At 38.0% G+C, this 25621-nt stretch overlaps 1 protein-coding gene across 6 annotated transcripts in view; it reads right to left on the reverse strand.

Moving 5' to 3' along the window:
* Positions 1 to 25621, reverse strand: part of NTRK2 (neurotrophic receptor tyrosine kinase 2) — a 193797-nt gene that overhangs the window by 108557 nt on the left and 59619 nt on the right. For 2 of the 6 annotated variants that reach the window (XM_041480771.1, XM_041480768.1), the window contains exon 12: positions 6128 to 6199. The exons of the other annotated variants lie outside the window; for them this stretch is intronic. In XM_041480771.1, coding sequence (XP_041336705.1) covers positions 6128 to 6199 — 72 coding nt within the window. The remainder of the gene's footprint in view (positions 1 to 6127; positions 6200 to 25621) is intronic. 6 annotated transcript variants of the gene reach the window in all.

Here is a 25621-nt window from a genome sequence, read left to right on the forward strand (position 1 = left end):
CAAAAAGCAGTGCTAGCTAATGCTGTGGCAAAATCAGGACAAAATGTCATCTAATTTTTGTTGGAAAGCAAGAAGAATCTCCTGGGTAGCTTCTGCAAAATTTTTGTTGCACAAGGAAGAATAATGTCTTGTCTTATAGAGCAAGCAGAAGATAAAATTCTCTGAAGAAATATGTACATTTTCTTAGGCTTTTGCAGATTTTACATGCACCAGGCTCAATACTGCCTTTTGTTTCAGAGCATAAAAACATAAACATTCACTGCAATTTTTTTTATTTCATCTAAAAATAGTTTTCACCTCATGAAGTACTAAGGCCATATTTTTAATTCATATAATTAAGAGCTCTAATGACAAGCATAAATATTACTTTTTTAACCTAAGGATAAAAGCATATATATAAGACAAACAAATCACCTTATTGGAGGCCAGGAATTCATAGAAAACTCTGTATCTGAATTCAACATTAGTCTCTATTTTCTGATCCAATTTTTCTGTAACCAAATTTACTTAGTAAATGGGAAAAATAGGACCAGAAGAGACTAAATAGCCTGACCCATGAAGTTATACATCAAGATAAAGAGTTTGACCCTCTTATATGCTCCAATTACTTAGAACAGGAAGGTAGCACACAATCATATTAAACTCAGGGCTATTTACAGTAACCCAAAGCTAAAAAGTTTCTTCAAAAGATACAGTATCTTATAAAGATTTCTCTTCCACTATAACTGTCTCTTCCTCTAATGTCTAAATTTATGCTCCACAGATAAGGATACATAGCTTGTAATTTCATGGATTCTTCCACCTGTATTAGATTTCCAAATAAGCATAATAATATTGTAGTCATCAATATCAGTATTGCAGCCAGTATTCAAACTATTTAATTGTTTATGAAATGAGAATGGAGGTAATACAGAATTACACATACTTAGGTATAGAACCTCATAAAGATGTTCTCAGTATAAAAGAAGTTAGAAATAGGAGATGATAAAACAGAACATTTTTACTCAACATTTTAGAGACCAAAAATATTTTGCATTAACTGTCCTCTACACTGTTAACAAGGATCATTTAATGCCTTAATCTGTTTTTCTTTAGTCTGATCTGGATTTCTGATTTTATTTCTGATTTTATTTTATGATGCATTGGATATGATGCTCATTTTCCAAGCAGGCAGCAGAAAAGAAAACATTTGTGCTCTGCACTCTTGAAGGAAAAAATATTGCATCTTTCTCAATGGCAGTCATTACCCTCATGACTTTCAGCGCAATATCCAACAGAAGTTTCCATTTACAGTACTGCTGTTTGTGCTGCAGTTGTTTTGCTTTCTATTGATTAGTCAGTCAAGGACATTAAGAACTGAAGCTCAAACCACCATTGCTCAGAGACAGCCAGAACATATATTTTACAGAGCTTCTAATTCAGGGACAGTTAAAGGAAAAAAGAGAGAGTGTGAATAAGCAACTGCTCAGAAACTGAAACAGAACCCGGCATTAAAAACAGCTCCCCACAGAACCACAGAATATGTGCATTAGTGGAAACCCAACTCACAAGAAGGAGTGTAGCAATTACTATTTGCATACACATTTTAAAAAATGGATATCTGCGGGTTATTTTACACAGCATTTGCATGAAACACTGTATTCCTCAGAGATCAATCAATAAATCAAGGGATGCTTTCTCAAAGCTTCTTGCAAGTACTTGAAAAGTCAAAGGCCTTAGGAAAGAAAGCCCTTTACCTTATGACATCCCAGAATTTGTGTTTAAATTCAGTCATTGGAATGCATGTAAAGTACAGAGATGGTACTACACAGCTACAATTTTGACAAGAGTCAGTTTACAGCCACAAGGAAGATCAGAGCACTTGAAGGACACAGCAAAATTATGTCTTGCCCCTTTGAAAAAGAGAATCACTCTCAATTTTGAAACCATTCTGTCTCTACCCAAATATTGAAGACAACCCTATCATCCAGTTATCTTGAGTAATTCCAAATATTCGGCATTTTCAATATATGACCTTTTAATAAGACCTGGCAAGAGAGCTTTTATATACAAATCAGGGAAATAACAGTGCTTGTTACAGTACTATAGGAGTTATGGAACTGTATCACATATTTAATTTATAATAGGATTATTTTGTTTACTGTTCCCTTACAACAATATTAACACCTTTTATCAATTACTGTCCTCACAGCTGTTATTGAGCAATTCTCCATCTTCCTTGCTATGACATTTTACCTTGTGTCTGTGAAATCTGAGCAATTCTTAAAACATTCATCTCACAATCACTCGGTGCCTCTAGTAAAACAACTATGGGGTTTCTTTACTTCATTAATTTCAACTGCTTTCCTTTACAGTCACTACTAATCAAGGACTTTCACATGGCAATTAACAATTTTCCTTTAAAAATCTCATCATTATCTTGATTGTGGTCAATGATCAAGATAATGGACTGAGAGCAAACAACCAAGAGCCAAATCCAAGACAGTCCCATTAATATTATGCTACATGAAGATAAACTACATGATTTCTGTGCATGTCTAAGTCTTCTAAGTCTGGGCCAGAGATCACTGCCCCATTTTGATACAACCTTGGCTTAAATATTTCACCCCACAAATTCTCTCTGGACTGAAAACTTAAGATGTAGGTACCATAGGTGATCAGGCTCACACAGCATGTGTTATGAGATGTTGGTTCTGATTGACAAACCTGGTCTACATCTATGACAAGGCAACACGCTTAGGGTATGAGGGAAAGGCTGTGGATGTTGTCTGCCTGACTTTAGTCAAGCGTTTAAAAGCCTTCCACACAGCACTTTCCTGGAGAAACTGGCTGCTCGTGGCTTGGATGAGTGCATGGTTCTCAGGGTTAAAAACCTTCTGGATAGATGGGCCCACAGAGTGTTGGTGAATAGAGTTACTTTCAGTTGGTGGCCAGTCACCCATGGCTTTCACCAGGGAAAAAGACAAGAGTGAGAGAATGTCGCTAGTTATCTCTTACCTCAAATCCAATGTCACAGAATAGGAAAGAGACAACCTTCAAGTTGCTGTCCACTGAACCTTAGCTAAAATAGTCCTCTGCAGTAACACATGGCCTTTGAGAGTGGTGAAGGATGAGGCACAGGATGTTTCCTCCTGAACCTCAAGGCCTAGTTTTACATTCCTGAAAAGTCATCTTGAAGTTTTGCATACATTAGTAGGCAGTTTGAAGAATGTGCATTCAGGTCCTGCACCTATTTCAAGGCTCCATAAACTGTTTTTTCTCCATGGATATTACAGTATATTGGAATCCCTTCCCAGTGCAGAAGATGAAGAATATTTGTAAGGAAAAATACTACACAAAACAATACTAATTGAATCAATTTGAATCTTCCAAATCCCATCTACTTGGGACCATAGTGAAAACCACATGCACTTACTCCAGTCTAACCTTGGTTTGCTTCACTCTGTTCCCAGTTTTACATGGACACAAAATGGTTCTCCATTCAAAGAAGCACTCTTCACAGGATACACCAAGAAAAGGAGAAGAAAAGTGGTCTTGGGATAAGGGAAGTTTCCACTCTTCATATTTATGAATTCTACCTCTTATAGTACCCTTTTGATGCAACAAATCACGTACATTTAATGCGCTAATTCTGCCTATATTACTGCCAAAAACCCCACCTGTAGACCCAGGCACTTTATAGAAAAGTAAACAATTTTACTAAGTGATACTATGTAATTATATATTTACTTAACATCAAATAAATGAGACATGAATCTATAATAGATACCATGTGTTATTGCCATAGCTGCCAGAGCAGGCTATTAGCAAATCAGTGAATAAGACTGTTATCTTATTGCAGGAAACTGTATTCCTGCAAGTGGAGTGCATGGGTTTACATCCACATCTGGCACACAGGATGCCATATATGTTATATGACTTCGAATTTCTGTCTGAATACTCTTTGTCTGCCAAAGAGTGCCAGCTACAACTGACACACTAGGAACAGAAATTTCCAAGGTGTTTAAATAGAAATAGAAATATCCTTTTCCTTTCTGAGCAAGTGAAAACCTAACTCCTGTCCTGTTACCAGGTCAAGTGAAACCACTCTCCAGCATATTACTGTCATATAACTTTGTAGAGACAGAACTAGGAAAGGAGCATTTCTATTGCTCAATTATCACTGTAGCATTGCTGAGGTGAGCCTTCTGAATTTCCCTCTTTCTACACAAAGAATAATCTTGTAAATGTATTAAGGTTAACAAAATGCTTGAAATACATTTGAAATAAACAATATTTCATGGGAAAGAAAAGAGATTGATACTTTCCTTAGTGACAATTCCCCTAAAGGTGCCATTTAAGAAAAGCAGAGTCCTCAGTCTTCACAGTCAAATTGACTTTTCAATCCATAAGTAGGCATACCAATACACCTGACTCTTCTTTGGTCAGGAAACAGAAGGCCTGCTTTTGGGCTCCAGAAACTAAATGGGTTCCAGCCTGCAACAGCCGCAGGTCAGGAGTACATGGAACCTGGCAATGCTTTGGCCATGATGCTGCCAGTGTTGGCCAAGATGATTTCCTTCACTTCTGCTACAGCCACTGCACAAAGAACCAGCAACAGTGCTAACACCTGCCTTGTTTCTTTCATAAGACAGGGTTCACATCTTATCCCCAAGTCCTCAGCCTCCTCCCAAAAAATAAACTCAAGACTTACATGGAGCAAGGCTACTGCAAACTATAGCTTGAGTGATCCCTTCATACCTGACTAATCATGTGAATTCAGACACATAAGATGATGTGGAATATACATATAAGAAGATCCAAAGAGTAGTTAACAAGCCACAATCTCTCTGGTGTAAATGGTATGTGCAAGACTGTATTCCAGGTCAATGTACTAAGGTAAAGACTTCAAATACAAAGAAGTTCAGGGCACATATTACCAGTAAATAAAAATATGCAGGGGTGTATCTTCTTTTTTTTATCCACAGTTATTTAATCTATATTAAAGTAAGTTACTATTTTGACCCAAGACAAACAACACTCTCCTATAAAATGTTCCAGTACACTTCAAAGCAGAGCATGTGTCAAAAATTTTTTTCAAGCACTTATAGGGCCATCCTACTTGAGGAATGAGGGAGAAGCGAGTTTTTTAACCTGTGGGCACAATCTATGCCTTTCCCTGTGGGCCAGAGAGCATGCCCTAGTCCCATTGGTTTGACGGCATACTGGTAACCTCAAAGACTGCTGTGCATTGCCCCAAAACCAAGTCAAATTATACAGTATGTGCAAACCACACGCTGTGACTATTGTCCAGAGAGACCACTTAAAAGATAATTCAGAACTAAGTTATTTCTGGTTACGTGAAGTTAATTGGAAGAGGTGAGTCAGTTATGTGAGATGCATGTTATTATTGCAACTGAATTTATAATTTTCAAAATTATTGTACCAGTATTTGTTAGTGTAGGGCCCAGAAGTCTGGCATTTGGCCAATGGTAATTATTTAGGCGTGTTGCCATGAATTACTATTGATGGAACACAAAGTAATTTTTGACATTCTGTCAGAAAAATGCATTAAAGGTACTTGAGAGCTTTTGTGATTTTACTCTTGCCTGGACTGGAAAATAAGATGTTGATTGAATAAATGTTAAAAAACTTTTAAAAAACCCCACCCAAACCACACACAAGTCTAAGTGGAAGCACAAGACTTGCAACATCTCCTTGGATACACAGCTAGGTTTGCTTACACCAATGGATTTGTAACAGTTGCTTCACAGTGTATTTGCAATGAGCAAACCAGGACAGCAACTTATGTTTTCACACGGTTATTTAGACCATTCCAATTTTTCAAATATTTCAACAGAAAAAAATACCTTTCAAGTTCTGTTCAAAGCTCTGACATTAATTTCCTAGATTCATAAGGGAACATAATATGCATCATTAATTATTCACAATTTTGACTGCATGTGTATTTTTTCAACCAAAAATGTATGTATCCATGTATAGACAAATATACATAACAGAATACATACATCCTGAAAAAATAACTGAAACATATGTAGTAGTTTATAGTGGCATCTGTTCTAATAATTAATCAGGTATATTTAATAACATTCTTTACACGTTAGTCTGAATACCTTTATTATCTCACCTTCATTGTCGCAGTCTTGCAATGAAAGCCATATTTGATCTACCAGACCAACTCCTTTTACTTCACCATGAACTGGAATGGAATGCATTACCATTAATGCAATTAATGTCAAGGGTTTGGATTGCAATTGCCAATGCCACTCATTTTAAAACTTATATTTCTTCATCAATTGCTTTATTTTTCTTTCTACACTTCAGAAGAGAAAACATCCATTGTGATATTTTTTAGATTGTTCTCATTTCGCATTTTTCACCCATAACCATCTATAACACGAGAAAGACTGTCATTACTGGTATTTTTTGGACTGGGTTCTAACATACATAAATTGCACATGTGTTTTAGAGCTATAGAAGCACACATCACTTAAAAATATTTATTAAAAATTGCAAGATCATGCTTTATGATAAGCAGCAAGGAGATACCCTTCAGTGACTTGCCAAATTCTTCTTGGTGTCTATTCTCGGCCCGCAAAGACAAACTTGTGGTACTAATAGTCTGCACAAAAGTCAGACTCAAGGCTTGGTCGTACTGCATGAAGCATTTTTTTTTTACTTGGTGCTTATGATTTTGTCCAGGACTTTTGCTTTTGATGGGTATCACATGGAGGCAAACCCCTTACTACTTAACATTAAAACAGCTTGCTCAGCACCTGGTGCTACTCCCCACGCCCAGTACTGGAAGTAACCTATAACCAACTTGTGCTGCCTAAAGCTTCTGCAAGAGCCCCTCTGTTGTGCCAGAGACCCTGGAGCTCCCTTGCTGAAGGCAGGAGGTACTCATGCAGCTAAACAACAGGTATCCACATCTCCCTGTGTTCTACTCCAAGGTACCTCAGCATGTGGCTGAGATCACATAAATGTGGGCAGAAGAATCTCAAATTCAGTGCTGAGTATTCTTTGCAACATGAAAAAAGATTAACTTCACATGCAAAGGCAGCAGATCTGTAGCCAACAGACCTGGACATAGGTTATTAATTCAATGTAGGGACAAACATCTAAAAATAAAAAATATATAAAAGCAAATCCCAGCCAAATGGGAACGCTCAATTTAAATAATCTATTTAAATTATACCACTAGAAAATTTGTGTAACTGCACATTTATATATATATGTACACACAAACTCCCTCCAACATATTTCATATGAGTCACTGAAGAGCTTTTTCCTTGGAAATTACATTAACATTAAAAAAACCAGCAATAGAAACAGATTTTCTATTACTAGCATTTTATGAACACCATAAAATCAATAGAATATATAAAAAATTGATTTAGGCCATATTAAATATTATATCAGTAGAATGAGCAAAGTGAACTGTGGATATCCTTCAACTGATTCAGGATTATGACCAACAGCAAATTTGGATCCATCATGTTCAACAAGCATGACTAATTTCATAATATTCTATAATAAAGCTAAGCTCCAGAAGTTTGCTCCTAGAATTATTATGATAACTCTGAATTCTGTCATGACTTTTGACCTTTATCTTGTCCAGATTTTCCCAAAAGGCAGGAGAAAGCAGAGATGATGGCCTGAATGTTATTTATTATTTTTCAGCCAACACCAAAATTATACTAGACCAAATGTTTTAGCTCCTACAAATACATTCAGCTCATCTACTCAAGTTAACAGATCTTAAATATCACTTTAAAGTCACAGAATTTAATTTTCAAAAAGCAGACACTGTAAAGCAGTATGATGTCTTTGTGAAAACTGAAGCATTTAAGGAACGATACACAGCCTTGCTTGCTTTTTGACAAAGCATCAAAACTCTGTTTTGGCAGCTTATTCAGAAAGAAAATGCTTGGCCAAAAAAGTACTCTAACAGGATTCTAAACAAAAGATATTAAAATATTTTTTCTGTATTTCTGACTGTTTATGATATTTCTCAAATCAGGAAAGGAACAAATATTTCCACTGTCATTAAAGGAGCATTGTTTCCTTTGCTGCAATTAAAATACTGGATCTGATACTCCCCTTAGGATTTAAAATATAACTTCAGGAAATAAGGTTAGTTAATGAGCCTGTAACATGTTTACTTAGCCTACACTGAACTTAATTCTAAAAAAAAGAAAAAAAAATGTATCAAAAATCTAAGAAAAAAGGCAGAAAAAAACCATATTAATATTTTTAAAAATACATATTTCACTTGCAGCTCTGGAAAACAAACTACCAAAACACATTAAGAAGCATCATTGCCCATGCAATGGAAACAACCTTTCCCTTGCAAAGACAGAAAGTTTTCTCAAACTCAACTCTATTTTACAAATCTTGCAAAATTAAATAATTGATATATAACACTGCTTAACAGCTTTCCTGTCCATAATGAAACCACAATATTACTGGCGATAGGATGGCAGTGGAAAAGCCCCTTTCATGCCTGACATGCCGCTGTTTACAAAAGCAGCACCCTTGTAGTTGGATCAGAGCAGATCCCTCCCCAGTAATTATGTGACTTTCTGTCCAAGTCCAACTATGCTAAGAGTTATTGATGACAATCTCTAATAAAATAGTAATTAAATCTTTCAAAACACTCCTATGACTGGACAAGGATTGTGAGAAGGACAGACATTAAGCAGCAGTTCTGACCTTGAAAGAAAACTATTGATTGGATTTTGCCTTGTGAAAGGAAGGAGGGAAAACTGAAACCAACCATTCTGAATCATTAATGAGCTGCCACAGCATGGTCCTTACTCCAGTTTTTTACATATCCATGTGCTTTTTTCTTTTGGCTTCCTCAAAACTAGCTCATATGCAACCTATACATGAAAAGAAACTATAAACCTGTACATGAAATTATAAATATGAAGACAACCTCTAGACAGCCACTCAAAGTTTGTGTGTGTCAGACTGTGTAACACTTAACAACACAAAATTTACATATACTTTTACATACACACACGTGTGTGTGTGTGTGTGTGTGTGTGTGTGTGTGTTTACTCATGTTATGTTAATTACAAATGAGTAAAAGATGCTATTAATTGCCTGTGCTACTACTATGTTTTTGTTTGTACCACTGAGACAGAATGTGACTTTCCAGTCTTTTGAGAATTCCTAGGATCAAAGAACTTTGAGCATATCTTCTCTGAGGAATTTGGGCCTAAAAAATGAGATGTTTAGGTCATTGATTTTCAAAGAAAAGCTCTTTATAGAATGAAACAAAATTACATGGAAAGTTATCATTTGTGTGGCAGGAAAAAGTTCAAATAACTGCTGTTTTGTACTGATTAGCACTAAAGTGATAGACAGAAGTAAGTGGGGAGCAAAAAGCCTACCATTAGATAAAACATAGGAAGGTGTGTGATTATTTTCTCCTTATTTATCTTAAATTTTACTCATTCTCCTCTTACTACATTTTCCCTCCTCAGCATATTCCTTAGTTTTTCTTCTATGGCCTCTTTTCCTACAAATTGTCTACAACAGCTTTTCTTCAGTAAGTTCAGCCACAGTGCTATTTACTGTAACACAAAGCACCTCCCTTTGCTCTTGGCTCACCTAGCAGTCCTAAAGAAAATCATTCCCTATTAATGCACTTCTAAACAGAAGTCATAACTTAGTTTGTAAAACTGCTTTTCTGATACCTTTATTAAACAAATCAACCATATTAAAAATGGGAAACTATTAAGCCAAGTTTTCTTTCTAAATGCGATCAAACCAAGTGAACTTGAAGAAAAACATCCAACAGCCAAAAGATCATTGACTGTAGGAATTTCCTTTAAAGAGACACAGCCCGACAAAAACCAGCAAGGTGGAAATACGAAATGATTGTTTTGTTTACCATCCACTACAAGAAGGAAGAAATGTGATGACTCCTGTCCTCACTGTCACACAGCAGTGCATTAGCAGATGTATACAGGCTGGGCCAGCACAAAGGAGTGCACAGTGTTGTCCAGGACAGTGAGTTCACGTGTGAGAGAAATTGGCTATTTTCAAAACATCCACGTGATTGGTTTCCCTTTAATTGCCTTTAATTACCAATACTTCCACTGTCTAGAGATTAGATATGCCATCTTTACCAAGGATAATATGGTAACATTGAGAAAGGTAGGAATTGCTACTACTGGAATTAGATTCAGTTGCCTTCAACACTAATAGGATATAAAAAGTCACCACAGTAACACTGCAGCTTCTTTACTTAATAATTACAGAAATAATGTAATGAGATAATACGCTAACCATTATCTTACACCAAGTATATAGAGGATTAAAAATTCTATACTGGAATAATTGCATTCAGAAGGAGATTATCCCTCAAGCCCTGAACTCTGAAATACAACACTTCTGCTGACACTATGGAAATACACATTTTTGTATGCTAGCAAAAAAAAGTCCAAAAAAGATTAAAAGAGCAGAGGTAAGAAACAATGAGCTATACAATGATACAGACACTCATTAAGTAAGAGGGAAAGAGATGAGTACAACATGCGAAGGACAATGCACAAACCTACTCTATAGCAAAGCCAGAAATAAATGCACCTTCAGTGCTAGCACAAAACCCCTCTAAGATGACACAGTGAGTTCAGGAATTACATGGTGCTACACAGACAGAGAAGATTCATTCATGTTTCTATCAGCTTACATTTGCACTCTAGCTCTGTTCCTTAAGATTCAAGCAATGAATGATGAGGTGTCACAATGCTATGAACTGGCAATATCTAAATGCCATATCCAAGGGTCTATAATACCTATCAATTAATTCTTTCTGATAAAACCAGAAAAATAATATTCCAAATTAAAAGACCATTATGAAATGGTCTCGTTCCCATTACATTTAAAATTAAAAACTTTCCAACTTTGGTTACATGACTATGTTCAGCCCCATGGCTGTTTTTATACAAAATCAAGGAGGAATAAAAGGCAGTAGAACATATCTCCTTAAAAAAAGTTTGCAATCTTGGCTATAACTCTTACAGCCACATAACTACAGGTTAGAGAAGACCTGTAATGGTTTGCAAATAATGATCTCTATACAATCCTATGTATAAAGTCATTTGCAAACCAAGGGCAAAATTTTCCCCTTCTGTGCATGTTACAAATCTGCTATCTGTGGAATCTATCACAGTGCTGATTCTGCACTGACAGGTGGCTCCTATTTCCATCAGTGGTGTTTGTGGTGCTGAAAAAGCAAGAAGAGAGGCTAGGGCAAAGAGATTTGTCTCACTGCTGGTTGAACACTACAACACCCAACACCATGCCAGAACAAGCCATCCTTCTAATTTTACACAGCTGATCCAGAGTTCTAATCAGCTGCTTCTGCATGAACAAGGATTTGCACATGGTGGGTGGGAGAAGCCTCATTTTTTTTGCATTCATTATTTTAATTGTACATATTGTACACACTGAAATTCACTGTATTCATTGAAATAGAGAAAATTCTGGCTGCTGATTGCATTTATTGCTATACTCTTGGATAGATAAGATCACATCCAATCTTGTGGCTGAATGCCATTGTACAGAGCTTTGCTATCTCAGCTTCCTATCTTTTTGATCCCATAGTGGCTGTGGCAAAAGAAGCACATTTCTTGGCCCTGCATCTTTAGTGACATTGATCTGGCCTTGGTGCATCCCAAGTTCATGGTCAAATATTTTAATTTTTCTTTCCTTTTTTCATATGGTTTTCTTAAAAATGTGCATTGGAATTCAAGACTATGCAATTCAGTGAGGGGCACCATGAAAAACAGGTGACTGCAGGACACTATTAATAACTAAGCAGCAGGACATCACCTACAACAGAAACACAGATGTGTTCCTCTGGTCCCATGATATTATTTTGAAACACAGCTAGCTTCTGGTATCAAATTCCAGGCTAGCAAACCAGCCTCATAACCATACGGTTTCACTGACTGCAAGAGCTCCATTTCAGTATGGCAGCCTTTAGAGACAAGAAAAGCTAGCTTCCCAAGCTTTCACTCTGCTGTTACTCAGCTCAGAACAGCTCCTGGGCCCAGTGATGGTAACTGGACAAAGTCTGGCAGTGTTTGAAAAATACTTGTAAAATACACATTTCCAATACCATCTGCACTTAGAAAACGCTCTTACATTGCTGTTCTGCAATACATTATCAGGCCTCTCATGTCATCACAGATGATACTCTCTACAGCTCTCAATCCTCAGGGCTTTCTTTTGCTTTCACTCCTTTCTTCATACACTTTCTCACAGATATTTTTTTTTCTTCTTCGTTTCTCTTCACAATATCAGGGACCATTTCAAAGCCTGGTTGGGACTTTTCCCAGATAGACAAGAAATCACACTATGCCTGGTTTTGTCATGCTTCCAACAGAACTGAAGAGAATCCCACCTTCCTCATCGCAATCAAGTATGGCATCTACAATCCCAGCAACTCCTACACAGCTCTGGGCACCCATCTTAGTCTATCCGTACTCTTTGTATTCAGAATATAATCAATCCTTCCAGTACAAAATTGGAAAAGGGTGTGATTTTTATCTTCTTTGGCTTGTTTTTTCTTAGTTACACAGCACTCTTTTCCTCTTTCCTCATCACAACCTCAGAAATTGCCTACCTGCACATCTTTTCTAGTCTTCTCACTTGAACCTGAAGTCCTCCTCTTCTGTATTTCCTTGTCTGTGTTTTCACTTCTCCCTCACACTCTTCATCACTTCTCAGGTCATGTACAATATCAAGCTTGGGCTTTTTTGGTTTTTATTCTGGAAAAAAGTAATCCCATCTGTCTCTGAAGCTTTTAACTGTGTTTTTCATTGTGCTCAATGACTGATTTGCAGGAGGTTCACCTGCTCTTATTCTTGGACTACTGTTCTGACTAGAGTCACCTTTGTGTGTACCCAAACCCTTACTCAGCCCATGACAGTTGACCTATGACTCTTACTCTTGACCCATGACAGTTATTTCCTGCTTCTTTAAGATATCATTCAGCTTCTGTGCTTAGAGTTTTGCATGATTTACAGTTTAGAATTATTTGTTCAATCAAAACTGCCACACACTACACTTGTTCACAACACAATTACTGAATTCCTTACAGTCTGTCTCAGAAAGGAGAAAATGTAATTTAGTAGTCAAGATGACACTAGTATGTGGAATCTCCAACCACATGTCCTGCCGTGTAAGACAGATGAAGCTCTACACAAAGAACTAGAAAACATTATATTGCAGCAAGGAAAACTGAATCTGTTTGCTCTGCTTGCAATAATCATGCAAAATCAAGTGAAGTTCATTTTCCATATTTTCCATCCTAGATCTATCATCTTTTAGACCTTTTCTGCATTGTTAGCAACCCCTTTTAGTGAAATTAAACGAGATAAATGTGCCAGAATAGCAATTGTATTGCTGCACAAAAAATGTGCATCATAAGCAGTGAAGCTTATGTAGTACTTTAAAAATTGATGCATTTGGTTTTTAAGACTAAACTACGACTATACTGAACAAATTAAAACCATGAAGTTCTGCTAAATGAAGCAGCAAATTATTTTGAGTTACGTTTAGAAAGATATTTATCTACCTGTAGCTGACTGGCTATACACCAAAATAAGAATGCACTAGCACATGTGACCACAAATATGAATGTACATGGACCCTTCAGCCTGTGTAAAAAGGATTCATCAGTTCAGTCTACAGCCTGTGTTGTGTCTACTACTAGGCTCATGCAGTTTTCTTACTGGCACCAGCAAAACACCTTTTGCTGCACCTTTTGTGCTTTACACACACACACCAGCCAATGGAGTCAGCTGCATCTGAAGTGGAGCTAAGGGCACCCTCTGATATTTCAGTTCTGTAAACTCCCTCTTCCGTAAGATTTTTGTAGCTAAGACAGAGAAGAATTGCTTGTCCAGAGCAGGATCAGAAGAGACCTTATTACCCAGGGTTCTTCACTGTTACCTTTTTTTAAGTCCTGCCATGTTTGGAAGCAGCAATACCACAAACCACTCATATTTCATTCCCTATTTAAAAAGCTACTTAAGAATCAATCTAAGATGTCCATTCATCCAGAATCCAGTGTTACAGTGTCAAGGTTAATTGAGGAGCTAAAGGCCAAGATTAAGTTCCACCTGTTCTCTGGGAAGATTTAGTTTCTGATGTTCCTTTCCCAGATGCACATGGAAGCTGACACAGTCAACCACAGGACTTCTGCCTGCAGCTCTTCTCTTCCCAAAGAAATGCTGACCCACATCAACCTAAATGAGCCTGATTCCCATCTACACTTACTTACTGGCAGAGCAGTTAAAGGGGCCATAGCGTAAAAGACCATTCTGGCTCACTGACCTTTTTTTGTAATTTATGAAGGATGTTACAGCTGCATCAACACATTTAGATACCAATGGTGCATTCTATGCAGCTTAGTTCCTCATCCCCTTCAAAAATACCCCCACTTAGCATGGCTACTGCTTCATTTTAAAACATCAAGATATCTCTTTGAGTAGGTAACAGACACTGAATTCTGAAGCTGCCACTGTAGCTCCTCACATTGAAGCAAACAAATTTGTGGCCAAATTGTTGAACTGTAAGAGCACATCTCAATTAAAGCATTTGCATAATATTGCTTGCAATCCTGATTACATTTTCAGGATTGGAACGGAGCAGAAAGGTTATCAGTAGTCACACACAATGGAATGTAGTTGGAAAAAGACAGGGTACCTAACTAGCTAACTCTGAAGTACCTAATTAAAATTTAAGTAATCTTGAAACCTAGGAGAGCTGAAAGAGGCACTAGAAAACCCTCAGAATCGCTATGTCTTGTTCTTAAAAAGCAAGTAATAAATGACAGAAATTAATGTGGTGTGCACAGAGTATGGGAGCTCAATGGCAAGGATCACTGCTCCAAGGCCAGCTGATGCACGTAACAGTGCACATGAACATCATTTTACTACCAGTGGTGGTCAGTAAGAACTTAGTTTTACACTTCATCCAGTCATAGAACCTGCTTGTAGAAGCATAGGTTTTAATTAGTAAAATCATTGTCCTGACTGCTGGGAGCAAATTAAAATGTGTGAAAATGAGCATGGCCTCAAAACCTAATCACTTAAATGCTAGGTGATTAATACTGAATGCCTACTGTAGCATGAACACTTTTCAGAGAACATGGATGGGAAACAGCCAATTGCATAAAGACTGCAAACACATAGAATCCCTCTTCCTTTAGCACCAGGAGGGTACACACTGTCAGCTCAGAGCTACCACAGGCAACACCAGCACACTGGCAGAAAAAGACAGTCTCATTCTTCTCCCATTCACTATTTTAATTTGACACACTTGGGCCTGAGCTGTACAGCTGGACAGACATTTCCAGTCCCTGCAGGAACATGCAGACTCTGATCTGAGGAACTGTCAGAATACACCAAAAGGAAAAGCAAATTATTCAAATTTCTCCATATACTCATGACACTGTGGCTCAACAGTGTGAAAGGAAAAACATGCCTCAGCTTCTTAGTTGGTTTGATATCATGCTGCTCCTGTACTTGCCACAGGACCTGTAGAGTACGCCATGTCCAAGACTCAGGTATGGCCTGCTTTGCCAAGGAGTGAAAGCATGAATATTTCCTCTGATTCCTGTGCCTCTGATAGATTATCTGCTGAACTGCACTGTACGTCAACCATAAAACATTCCAAACTATTCTACTGCTTTTCTAAAATAAAGGCATGTGTACTTATTTTATTTTTTTCTTTACCAAAACAACACGGTGCTTAATAAACAGAAAGGAAAGTTTCCCTCCCTCGTCAGCCTTCCTCTGTGCAGCACAGGACACAAGAACAGCCGTGTTGGTCCAACCAAATGACACATTGTCCTGGGTTGTAAGGTATGTGTGTATGCTATGTGCCATCTGTCAGAAGTAGAGCAGTCATCTTCTGTTAATTGGGCAGTTTGCTTTATCTCTTCCACAACCAATCCTCCCTCTCGGAAGATATCTTCTGTTAATGGGCCATTGAGTCTCACTGCATGACTGATAAATTACATCATCCCACTGTGAGATGCTCTGCCCAGAGGGAGGAGCCAAGCATTCTTACCTGGATATAATCTGAGACTTGGAACAACAGACAATCCCACTGGATTCCCAGAGGAGCAGCTGTCTTCTCCACTGGATTGCCAGAGGAAGACCAGGCCCATTACACCACCAGCAGACCTTCAGAGGAAAACTCCACTCTTCTATAGGATCACTGCTCCAACAGAACCACACCCGTCACTCCAGGAGGACTGCAGCCACCATTGAATCAGACTGCTACCAACACCCTGACCAACAGGGTGTCAGGTTGTATTCTGACTCTGTCAGTGGTTTCTTTTCTGGGTTTTTTTTGTTCTATTTCGTTTGTATTTTTTAAAATTCTCCTAGTAAATAATTGTTATTCCTATTCCCATATCTTAGCCTGAGAGGCCTTTAATTTCAAAATTATAATAATTCGGAGGGATGAGGTTTACATTTTTACATTTCAAGGAAGGTTCCTGCCTTCCTTAACAGGCACCTGTCTTTTCAAACCAAGACAAACATCTATTGCCCTGCCTCTGACATGAGCCAAAAGCATCTGCCTGAGGGATTGTGTTAGCACAGAACAAGCACATACCAGAACACCTTTGCCACACCACATCACAAAGACTGCGTGTGCCAGAGGTGATACCTTTGTGCTTAATAGCTGTATTGGTGAAACTCACAGCTGTTGGGCAGGAACAGGCCCTGTTCCATCCACCTGACTCACAACCTGCACTCTCAAGGCACCTGGGCTTTATTAAGCCACTGGCAGGTTGCATGATTTCTTGTGATGGCAGTAAAATAGTCTGCATTAATGTTTGCTTGGAGCATGCTGGGAGAGGCCACTGCAAAAGCAGATGCAATGCACAAGCTCCAGGCACCATGAAAAGCTGCTACACCTGCCTAGCTGGCATGCCAGCATTCAAAAGCGCAGAAAGAGGAATTTAGCAGGGGAGGTTCTCTACTATTCTCCAAAATGACTGACAGCTTACAGGTCTCCAAGATGGCCATGGGCAGAAATATTTTGCTTGTGGTAGCCACAAAGACACAATTTGACCTTCTAATTTGAAGGTTTTAACTTGACTTTCAAACTACTAGCGAGACATTCAACAAACGCACAACTGCATCACAGCCAGCTGAAGACAGAAAACAAGGACAGCTCATAGTGCATATGCCCACGTGCCACAGGAGAAGAAGAGATAACAGTGCAGCTTCAGAAGCTGTGTGACAGAACACTACAAGGGCCCTCTCCAATAAAAGCAAGGGATGTCAACAGGTTGTGGTTCAGACTCTTGTGCAAAAAGGAATGTTATTACACGTTACATTTCTGTTGCTGCCTGTTACTACAAGTCACAGATATAACTTTCTAAAAGGGCACAAACCTGTCTTGGAAGACCTTTGGTACCAAAAATTTCAGCTGCGGCCACCAGCTCCTATGCCTGAGAGCTCCCACGTGAAATAAAGGGTTCTGGTAACTCAATTTACCACTTTTAAAGGAATGTTTTTCTCCCAGTTTGAATTATTCACGTCTACTGACCGGAACTAAAGTTAAAATTTCTCCTACTTTAAAGGCCATATATGGCATGTCTCCATGTTGGGGCTGGCCCTGTCAAATGTGGAGGCAAATCTGTGATCACACTCCTCACAAGGGTTACAAATGGACTCCTTCCAGCTGCAGATGCTTCCACATATGCTCTGCAGAAGAGTTGTGGCAGTACAGAAATTGTGCCACAACTGTAGGCTGTCCTTTTCTTATTTATGAAAATGATGCCTTTAAAATCCAAAATAGCTATGAGGGAAAAGGCCTGAGTTCTCAGACATGCCAGCTCTGTAGTACCACACCATGCATGCTCAGAGCAGGCAAGAAGCAAAGGGACTAATGGAGGAAGACCACAGTCATGACTAGCTGGCCAAAGTGCCAGGAAGAAGTGAAGCTTCATCGCAAAGAGAATCATAGAACAGTTTGGGCTGGAATAGGCCTTAAATATGGTTTCAACCACTTTGCCTTGGGCAACCTTCCACTGTCCCACACTGCTCAAAGTCCCATCCAACCTGGCCTTAAACACTTCCAGGGATGAAGCATGCACAACTTCTCTGGGCAAACTGTTCCAGTGCCTCACCACCCTCAAAGTAAAAAATTTCTTCCTAATATCTAAACTAAACCTACACTCTTTCAGTTAGTTCACATATTTTGTCATCTGTCAGGAAAAGGTGAAGGACCTTTTATAAATACTTCTTTTACTTTTATGTTTACATTACTCTACCTTGTGCTCCAGGGTATTCAGCCATGCCAGACAGTTGAAGGAACAGTGCATTAGCCTTTGACACCATAAATAAAACCACATAGGCTAATTAATAGTTACTAGATAGTTTGCCCATTTTACTTCAATGTAAAGAATCCTGTTACATTGCTCCCTCTCTGACCTCTTTTTTAAGAAGCTTCAAAAAAATCAAACAGAGCAAATTAGAATGATTCTCAATCCTGCCCTAATTTTTTTTTTCATTTCAAAGACAGATCTCATTTTCCTAAATTGAGTTTCTCACTTTCACAGTAGAAGTGCCATCATGTCTTCCTGGTTTCTGCTGTTGGCAAAGCAAACAGCACTAAATGGGACAAAACATGGCAGAGTACAAAACAGAAAGAATTACAGACACTTTAACAAGGCAGTTGTGATTTTTGTGCAGAATACAAAAGAGGTGTCAGGACAAAATGGACTTTGACAGCAGCACAGAAAGTTCTTTCATTAGGATGACCATTCCTATGTCACTCATGATCCATATATGGAGGAAAAAATTCATTATATATAACACACTGTTCTGATCCTTACACTGGATTATCATTCATCAGAACTGAGGACTGAATGTAAACCTAACATTTAAAGTACAAAACTGTGAAAGGCTGGAACACTGGCCACTGTGAGGCAGAGAGGAACACTCATATGGCACTAGTGAGGTAGCATTGGGAGGTACAGTATCTCCAGAAAAAGAGCAATTGAGAAGAGCTGTGAGTCACTTGGAAGAGATGTGTTTGGTTACTCACAAAGAGAACACTTTGGGGGTTTCACTGGCTGTAGTTTCACTGGCTGTACATTAATAGCTAATGTACAATGCTGATCCCAGGTTATAGAAATTCTGAAAGATGCTTAACATGCATCAGGGTGTGTGTATGTGAAAATGAGATATAAAAAGGACCTATTCATCCAAATTATAAAATCTTACTCAAACTTTTTCCCAGAACTGAAGTAAAACCTCATGTGTTTCTTTCACTGGATATTCAAGAAGCTTGACTACCTTTTGTCTTGATTTTTCTTAATTCTTCTAAATTTTTGTATCTCTTCATTTCTTCCTAAGATGCAACAGCACTGCTGCAGTAATGGTTTTACAGCACTTCTTGTTTTTCTGAAAGAAGAAACACCATAAACATCACCAGCTCACCCTGCTTTGTGCCGAGTTTAAGACTAGACACTTTCACTGTCAGCCTCAGCTCTTCTGTGGAAAGTCATTCCAAGCTGGCCTAGCCTTCAGGAGAAGCCTCTGCTACCAGTCACTTCCACATCAGCCTTTTTCCTGGAGATCATGCAGTGGGTCTCATTTCTACCAAGAATGCCTTCTGTTTAATTACTATTAATGTTCCAAGCTAGAGTGTTTAAGAATTGCTTGGTTTTTAGAATTAAGTTTTCTAGCACTGGGCCTTGACATTTCCTCAAAGGGGGATCAAAGCCAAGCACATATGTACTTTATAGTAAATGGTGCTTAAGGAACTGGGACACCTCAAAAATAATTGATAGATGATAGATAGATAGATAGATAGATAGATAGATAGATAGACGAAAGAAAAGAAAGAAAGAAAGAAAGAAAGAAAGAAAGAAAGAAAGAAAGAAAGAAAGAAAGAAAGAAAGAAAGAAAGAAAGAAAGAGAGAAATTATATAGGCCAGCTTTGCTGTTCTTTAGTAATTTTCCTTCTTTCTGATTCACTGGTTTCTATTTCATCTGAAGAAACTCTGATTCTTTAGTCTGATCACAGGTAAACTTCCCATTATCATGATCTGCCTTCTCTCCACCTTCCATTCCTCTCATCCTCATTTCCTCTTATATCCCAACTAATTTCTTTCTAAAATTCTCCATGGGCTAAACCACAATTTGCCCTCACAAAGTAACACATTCCCAAAATAGCATGACCTGCCTATGGGCAAAAAGTTCATATACAAGTAGGTGGGAATTCACCCTTTGTACATAAAAAACAAAAAAAAAAACAAAAAAACAAACTAAAAAAACCAAACAAACAAACAAAAAAAAAAAACCCACAAAAAACTGTAAAATAAAGACCTATGAAGCAAATGTGGATGTAGACTGAACATGGGGTTGGGACTCCGCAGATTACACTTCTAGGACTGTCTTATTCTTTCACTACCTTGAACTAGGAGCTCTGCTATTTCTGTGTGCCTCAACCCATACCAAGGTAGAGCCTCAGAGAGCATAATTTTCAGCTCTCCTCAATTCTACTCCATCCATGTTTTCTCTTCAATCTCTTTGCATTTCATCTGTAAGCTGTCCTCTACTCAGCATCTCCCCAGTTCTCCATTTCACTTTATGCACACCACATACATGCATATTCCTTCATCCCACCACCTGCTTTATACTCTTTTAGAGGGAGGGGGAATTGGACACAACAGGTACCTGTTTACACTTGCTTTCCTTATTTTTCACTTGTAATGGCCATGAGGTCTCAGATAATTTTCCTTCATTCATAATATCAGTGTTAATAATACCACCATAGTAGTCTGAATCATGTAAAGCTCTAAGCAAGCTAGTAACTCCTTTTGTCCCTCAATCATTACAACTGAGTTTACATTTTGCAATCAAAGAGTCAAATGCACCTCTGCATCATTAAAAATTCCCCAGTTCAGATCTGAGCTATCTTCATAAATCTTGTCTTAAATATGTGGCATCATCTACTTGCTTGTTCCCATTACAGAAACAGCAAAATTCTTCTACGGTATCTTGCACTTTAGGATTGGACTCAGAAAACCTAATAGCAGACCAAAACAGACAACTGAGACCTAGAGATCAAATTTTATATGAATAAGAACAATGGAACTCTAAAAATGTCTAACAGTATGCTCTAATAGGGTGACACAGACCCAAACCAATGCAATAAACAGTGCTCTTTTTTTTTTTTTCTTACTGAAACACAAGAGAATGGTAACTTAAATATTTTAAGATCTTTCGTGTAAAATCCTTTACACGGAATTACCTTTATGGATCAGTTAATACAAACTCATATTCTTTGATACACTTATAGCAATTTGCTTCTTCAAAGTAAGGTACTTAGAAGCATTAACAATTCTGTCTTTCAAACGTTCATGTGGTAAAGCAATATTACAGTCCCCATTAACAAGTGATGCACCTAAGAAAGACAATTTATATGATTGGTCCATGACTATAGGGACTGGAATGTCAGTGTAAAGCAATAAAAAAACCTCCTTGTGTGTGGTTCGGATGAGCAATATCATCATTGCCTTTACATTGCCTACTCACTAAAAATACTGCAGATTTGAGCACATTCATTTTTCTCTACATCTGATCTTACAACACTGACTCACATGAATTGATCCCTCTTTTATATTCTGCTCATTGACTAAGTAATGGAATGTTCCAAAGATATTAAAGGATTGACACCCACAGAATTGGCATTTGGGTAGGTACAACACAGCACAAAATCATTTCTATAGGTAAAAGTGGAAACTCAAAAAGCTCAGTATTTCAGTGCCTTGCTGAAAGTCAAGGAGAAGATGTGTTCCCAACTACAAACTTGATCTTTTTAATGATTTGTCTGAAAAAGCAAAATTGTAGCCATTACTGCTACAAGCTAAGTGCATAACAATTTGAATATTAGGTCATACTTGTCAAACTGCAGATCATTTCATTTTGTAATTGTTTTAGAATTAAAAGTCAAAGAAGTATTTCTATTTTAACTGAATTTTCACTTTTCTCCTACTCTATAAGCAATAACCCAATTGCTTAAGCAAGACATGTGATGCATGTGTTAATAATAAACACAAAAACTCTCCCTTTTCCCAGATCAATACTTCAAACTACTCAGAGTCATCTAAACACTCCAAAATCCTAATTCTTCAATCACCACTGTGAATGAAGCAGAGGGTTTTTTTAAGTTCCTTGCAATCAGCCCCTCTCCAACAACAAGATGAAGTAATGGAAAATGTATTAAGGCAGAAAAACCAATGACCATTTGCTATATGCTTACAGACAAGTAAGACACCAAAGGTTACCCTGATAGCCCTTAAGTAACACATTCCAACACAGCCAAAGGAATATGCAAGTCTCAGACAGAATGGTAAGGCATTCTACTTTCATCTGAATTGTATTTAGTCATGTAAGTGTGCTTGGTTGGGTAAATGAGAGTTAAAGTCAGTAATTATGTTATGTCATTGTGTCAGAAGGACAACTCTGCTTTGTAAGGAGACTCTTACCATGCTTTTTTACAGTGTTTCTTACCCAGACTGAAATATGGTAAGACAATTGTGAAATATGCTGGGACTGAAATGAGTTCCAAGCTGCCTTTCCCTGTACTGTCTCTTGGACCAAAGCTCAAAAACTTACAAGAGGTTAGGAGCAAATAAAATATAGTGAACTGTGATACACTGAAAAGAAGTATTTTGGAACTATCAGTGTGTTTCCATTGGAATAACCAATGCTTTTATTTAAAAGGTTTTCAAGGATGTTCACGGCCCAACACATACATTACAAAAATCACTTGAGAGAAAAAGCTATCAAGAAGCAGGAGAAAATACCCTGTTTGGATTTTGGCAGGCAAAATCAATGGATGTGTTCCTAATTTTTAATCAGCTTGATGAAAGAGAACAGCACTCTCATTGACAGTCCAAATTTTAAACTTACACCCAAAAAAGTTGACAAGCAGCTAGCAAGAACTTTAAGGAAAGATAGTATTTTTGGGTGTTTGTCCTAAAGGAGATTCTCTCACAGATCAACCACACAATCTCATTACCTAATCACAGAAAGGTAAATTCTGTGATTAGCCTGATTGACACAGACTTGCAAGGCTTTGAACAGGGGGGAAGAATTCATAGTCAGGACATATGTTTAGATACAGGAGGTAGTTCAGAGAGTGCTTGAGAAAGGAGAAGCACCTTTCAAAGCATGACATGCAAGCCCACAGACACAAGAAGACAGCTGGCATTGCCTAAAAACAATATGAATTTCAGACTCTTTTTTTTCCCTTATCTTTGCACGCAGCTCAAGGCACTGACAGAAACTGCATATGAACCTATGAAAAAAAAATCCCTCTTACCCTACATGGAACAAGTACACATGTTTCCCACTACTTCTGTCAGCTTCTATCTGTTAACTTAAAAGACAGAAGACACTGGTTTGGGTGAGAGTGGTTTCTCTTTCCTTTCTGACTTTGGTAAAACCTACACAAACTCCATTTATCTATATCAGTAAAGCTGCCGTGATAATACTCTTTTCCATGACTATCCACCTCCAGATTCCCAGGAAGCAGGGAGTACTAGGGATGGTCTTGTCACTGGAATAGGAACAGTTGATATAATCAAAAATGTTTTCATCCTTTTAACTGAATAATGCTATTTTGAATTTTGTCCACTAATTTATCTTCCACCGGTTTCCTTCATACTTCCCTTCATGCTTACTGGGATAAGTAACATCTGCAAACTGTGTATTGGGCTGGTTACGCTGCAAACCATTTGGTTCCTTCCATCATTATTCAACATGCAAAGTAGAATAAAACAGGATTAGAATTACTCTTCCACAAATCCTCTCAGGGAGTTCACAAATGCTCCTTTGTCCTCTCTACTCCAGTTCCCTTCTTAGTTTTCAGTTTCATAAGCTGGTTAGATGGAGTCAGAAATAAACACAAAACGGTAAGAGCTGTCTTGGCAGCCTCCAGTGAATTCCCACCATAAGCATTTTCACATCCCACAGCAAGCAAGCAAGAAAGCAAGCCAAGGTGTTTCGTAAGAGCAACCCACAAGTCTTAACAAACACATTTAGGAAATTAAATGAAGCTTTCACCATTTATGCTACAGCATCTTGCAAGGGTCTAAAAACCTCACCTCCAGATCCAAGCAACAAAAAGCAGCTTTTCATACAAAGCTGTTGTCACTAGGTCCTGTATAAGGTGTTTAACATGTACACAAGCGGCAAAATAGAGAATTATATTTCACCAGTTATTCTGATGAATTTTGCTATGGAAGTCTGAAGTCTAGCACAACATGACAGTTTTTTTATACTAACCCTATTTTAAGACTCCTCTAGCACAGACCACAGATCTGTTCTGTACTAATACTGTTCCCAAAGTCAATCATTAGAAACTGCTATCTCCTCTAGCTCTGAAAGACAGAATAAAAAGAATTAAGGCAAGAATTAAAACAACTGCTTCATACAGTACAATTCAACTTCAATCAGAATACAGAAGATCCTAAATAGAATGTTTCTGAGTGCTTACTTTGTCCTTCTCACTTCTAGAAACTCTCTATTACTACAGTTTGGAAAGGTAACTGAGCAAAATTAACATACCCCAAGTCATTCTTTTACCTTAGATATACCAAATGAATAGAGAAAAGTAAGAAAATAGGGCTAATTTATTTTTGTACAACTCCTCAACAGACTTTGATGACATATTGATCAGTTCTGCCAGAGAACTGGAAGTTCCCAGAGGAGCTGGTGCTCTCTAACACATAGACTGGAAGCTGTTCTGCTCCGTACAGTACTGGAAAGAAGTCCTCAAGGTGAGCTCTGCGGCAGCCTCAGCACATGCACTGCTTCCAGGTATGGGCAGCTCTGACACAGCCACAGCTCAGACACACCTGCCTGATCCACGTCTCCTTCTGGGGACTTGGCAACTGTCAGTCCCGCACTCCAACTGTGCTCAAGCTCTTCAAGCCCAGAAGAACTCAGCAAAGACATAAGTCTAAGAGGTAAGCAGACGATGCCCATATAAAAGACGGGATAAACTGACATTTAAAAGTAGGAGGCATAGAACAATGTCTACAGAAGCTGCAGATTCCTGCTCAGAACCCAAATGAGATGAAAATGTCATCCCTTACATAAAGATATTTCCTACAGGACACACAGTTACGTTAGCCTATATACACATTTTTTTTTTCTGGTTTTCAATGGAAAATTTTTCCAAATACATGGTTACATGAAAAATAGCATTAGTGACAGTTTGACTCCTGCAATTACTGAATGGTTACTTTCTTTTTTCCAAATTGCTTGCTGAGGGTGTGCAGACATTTAATGACAGGGTATCTGAGTGACCATGTTGTGTTCTCCAAACGTAACAGAAAAAAGAAGCATAGCCTATTGTGCATTTCTGCCTGATGTAACTAAGGAAGTTACTTATGAATACAAAAATCATCATTAATTTTGAAGAGGATTTAAAATCTTGTTTTATAAATATCTTTCATGGAAAACTGGAATTTAGCTCCTTTCCATTTCCCTACTGAGACTGTTTATTAATCTACCACTATAGCACCCTCTTTGCACACAAAGTTTGGATT

The sequence above is a fragment of the Pyrgilauda ruficollis genome, unplaced genomic scaffold, assembly GCF_017590135.1.
Source record: "Pyrgilauda ruficollis isolate IOZ18807 unplaced genomic scaffold, ASM1759013v1 scaffold53, whole genome shotgun sequence".
NCBI classification, from domain to species: Eukaryota; Metazoa; Chordata; class Aves; order Passeriformes; family Passeridae; genus Pyrgilauda; species Pyrgilauda ruficollis.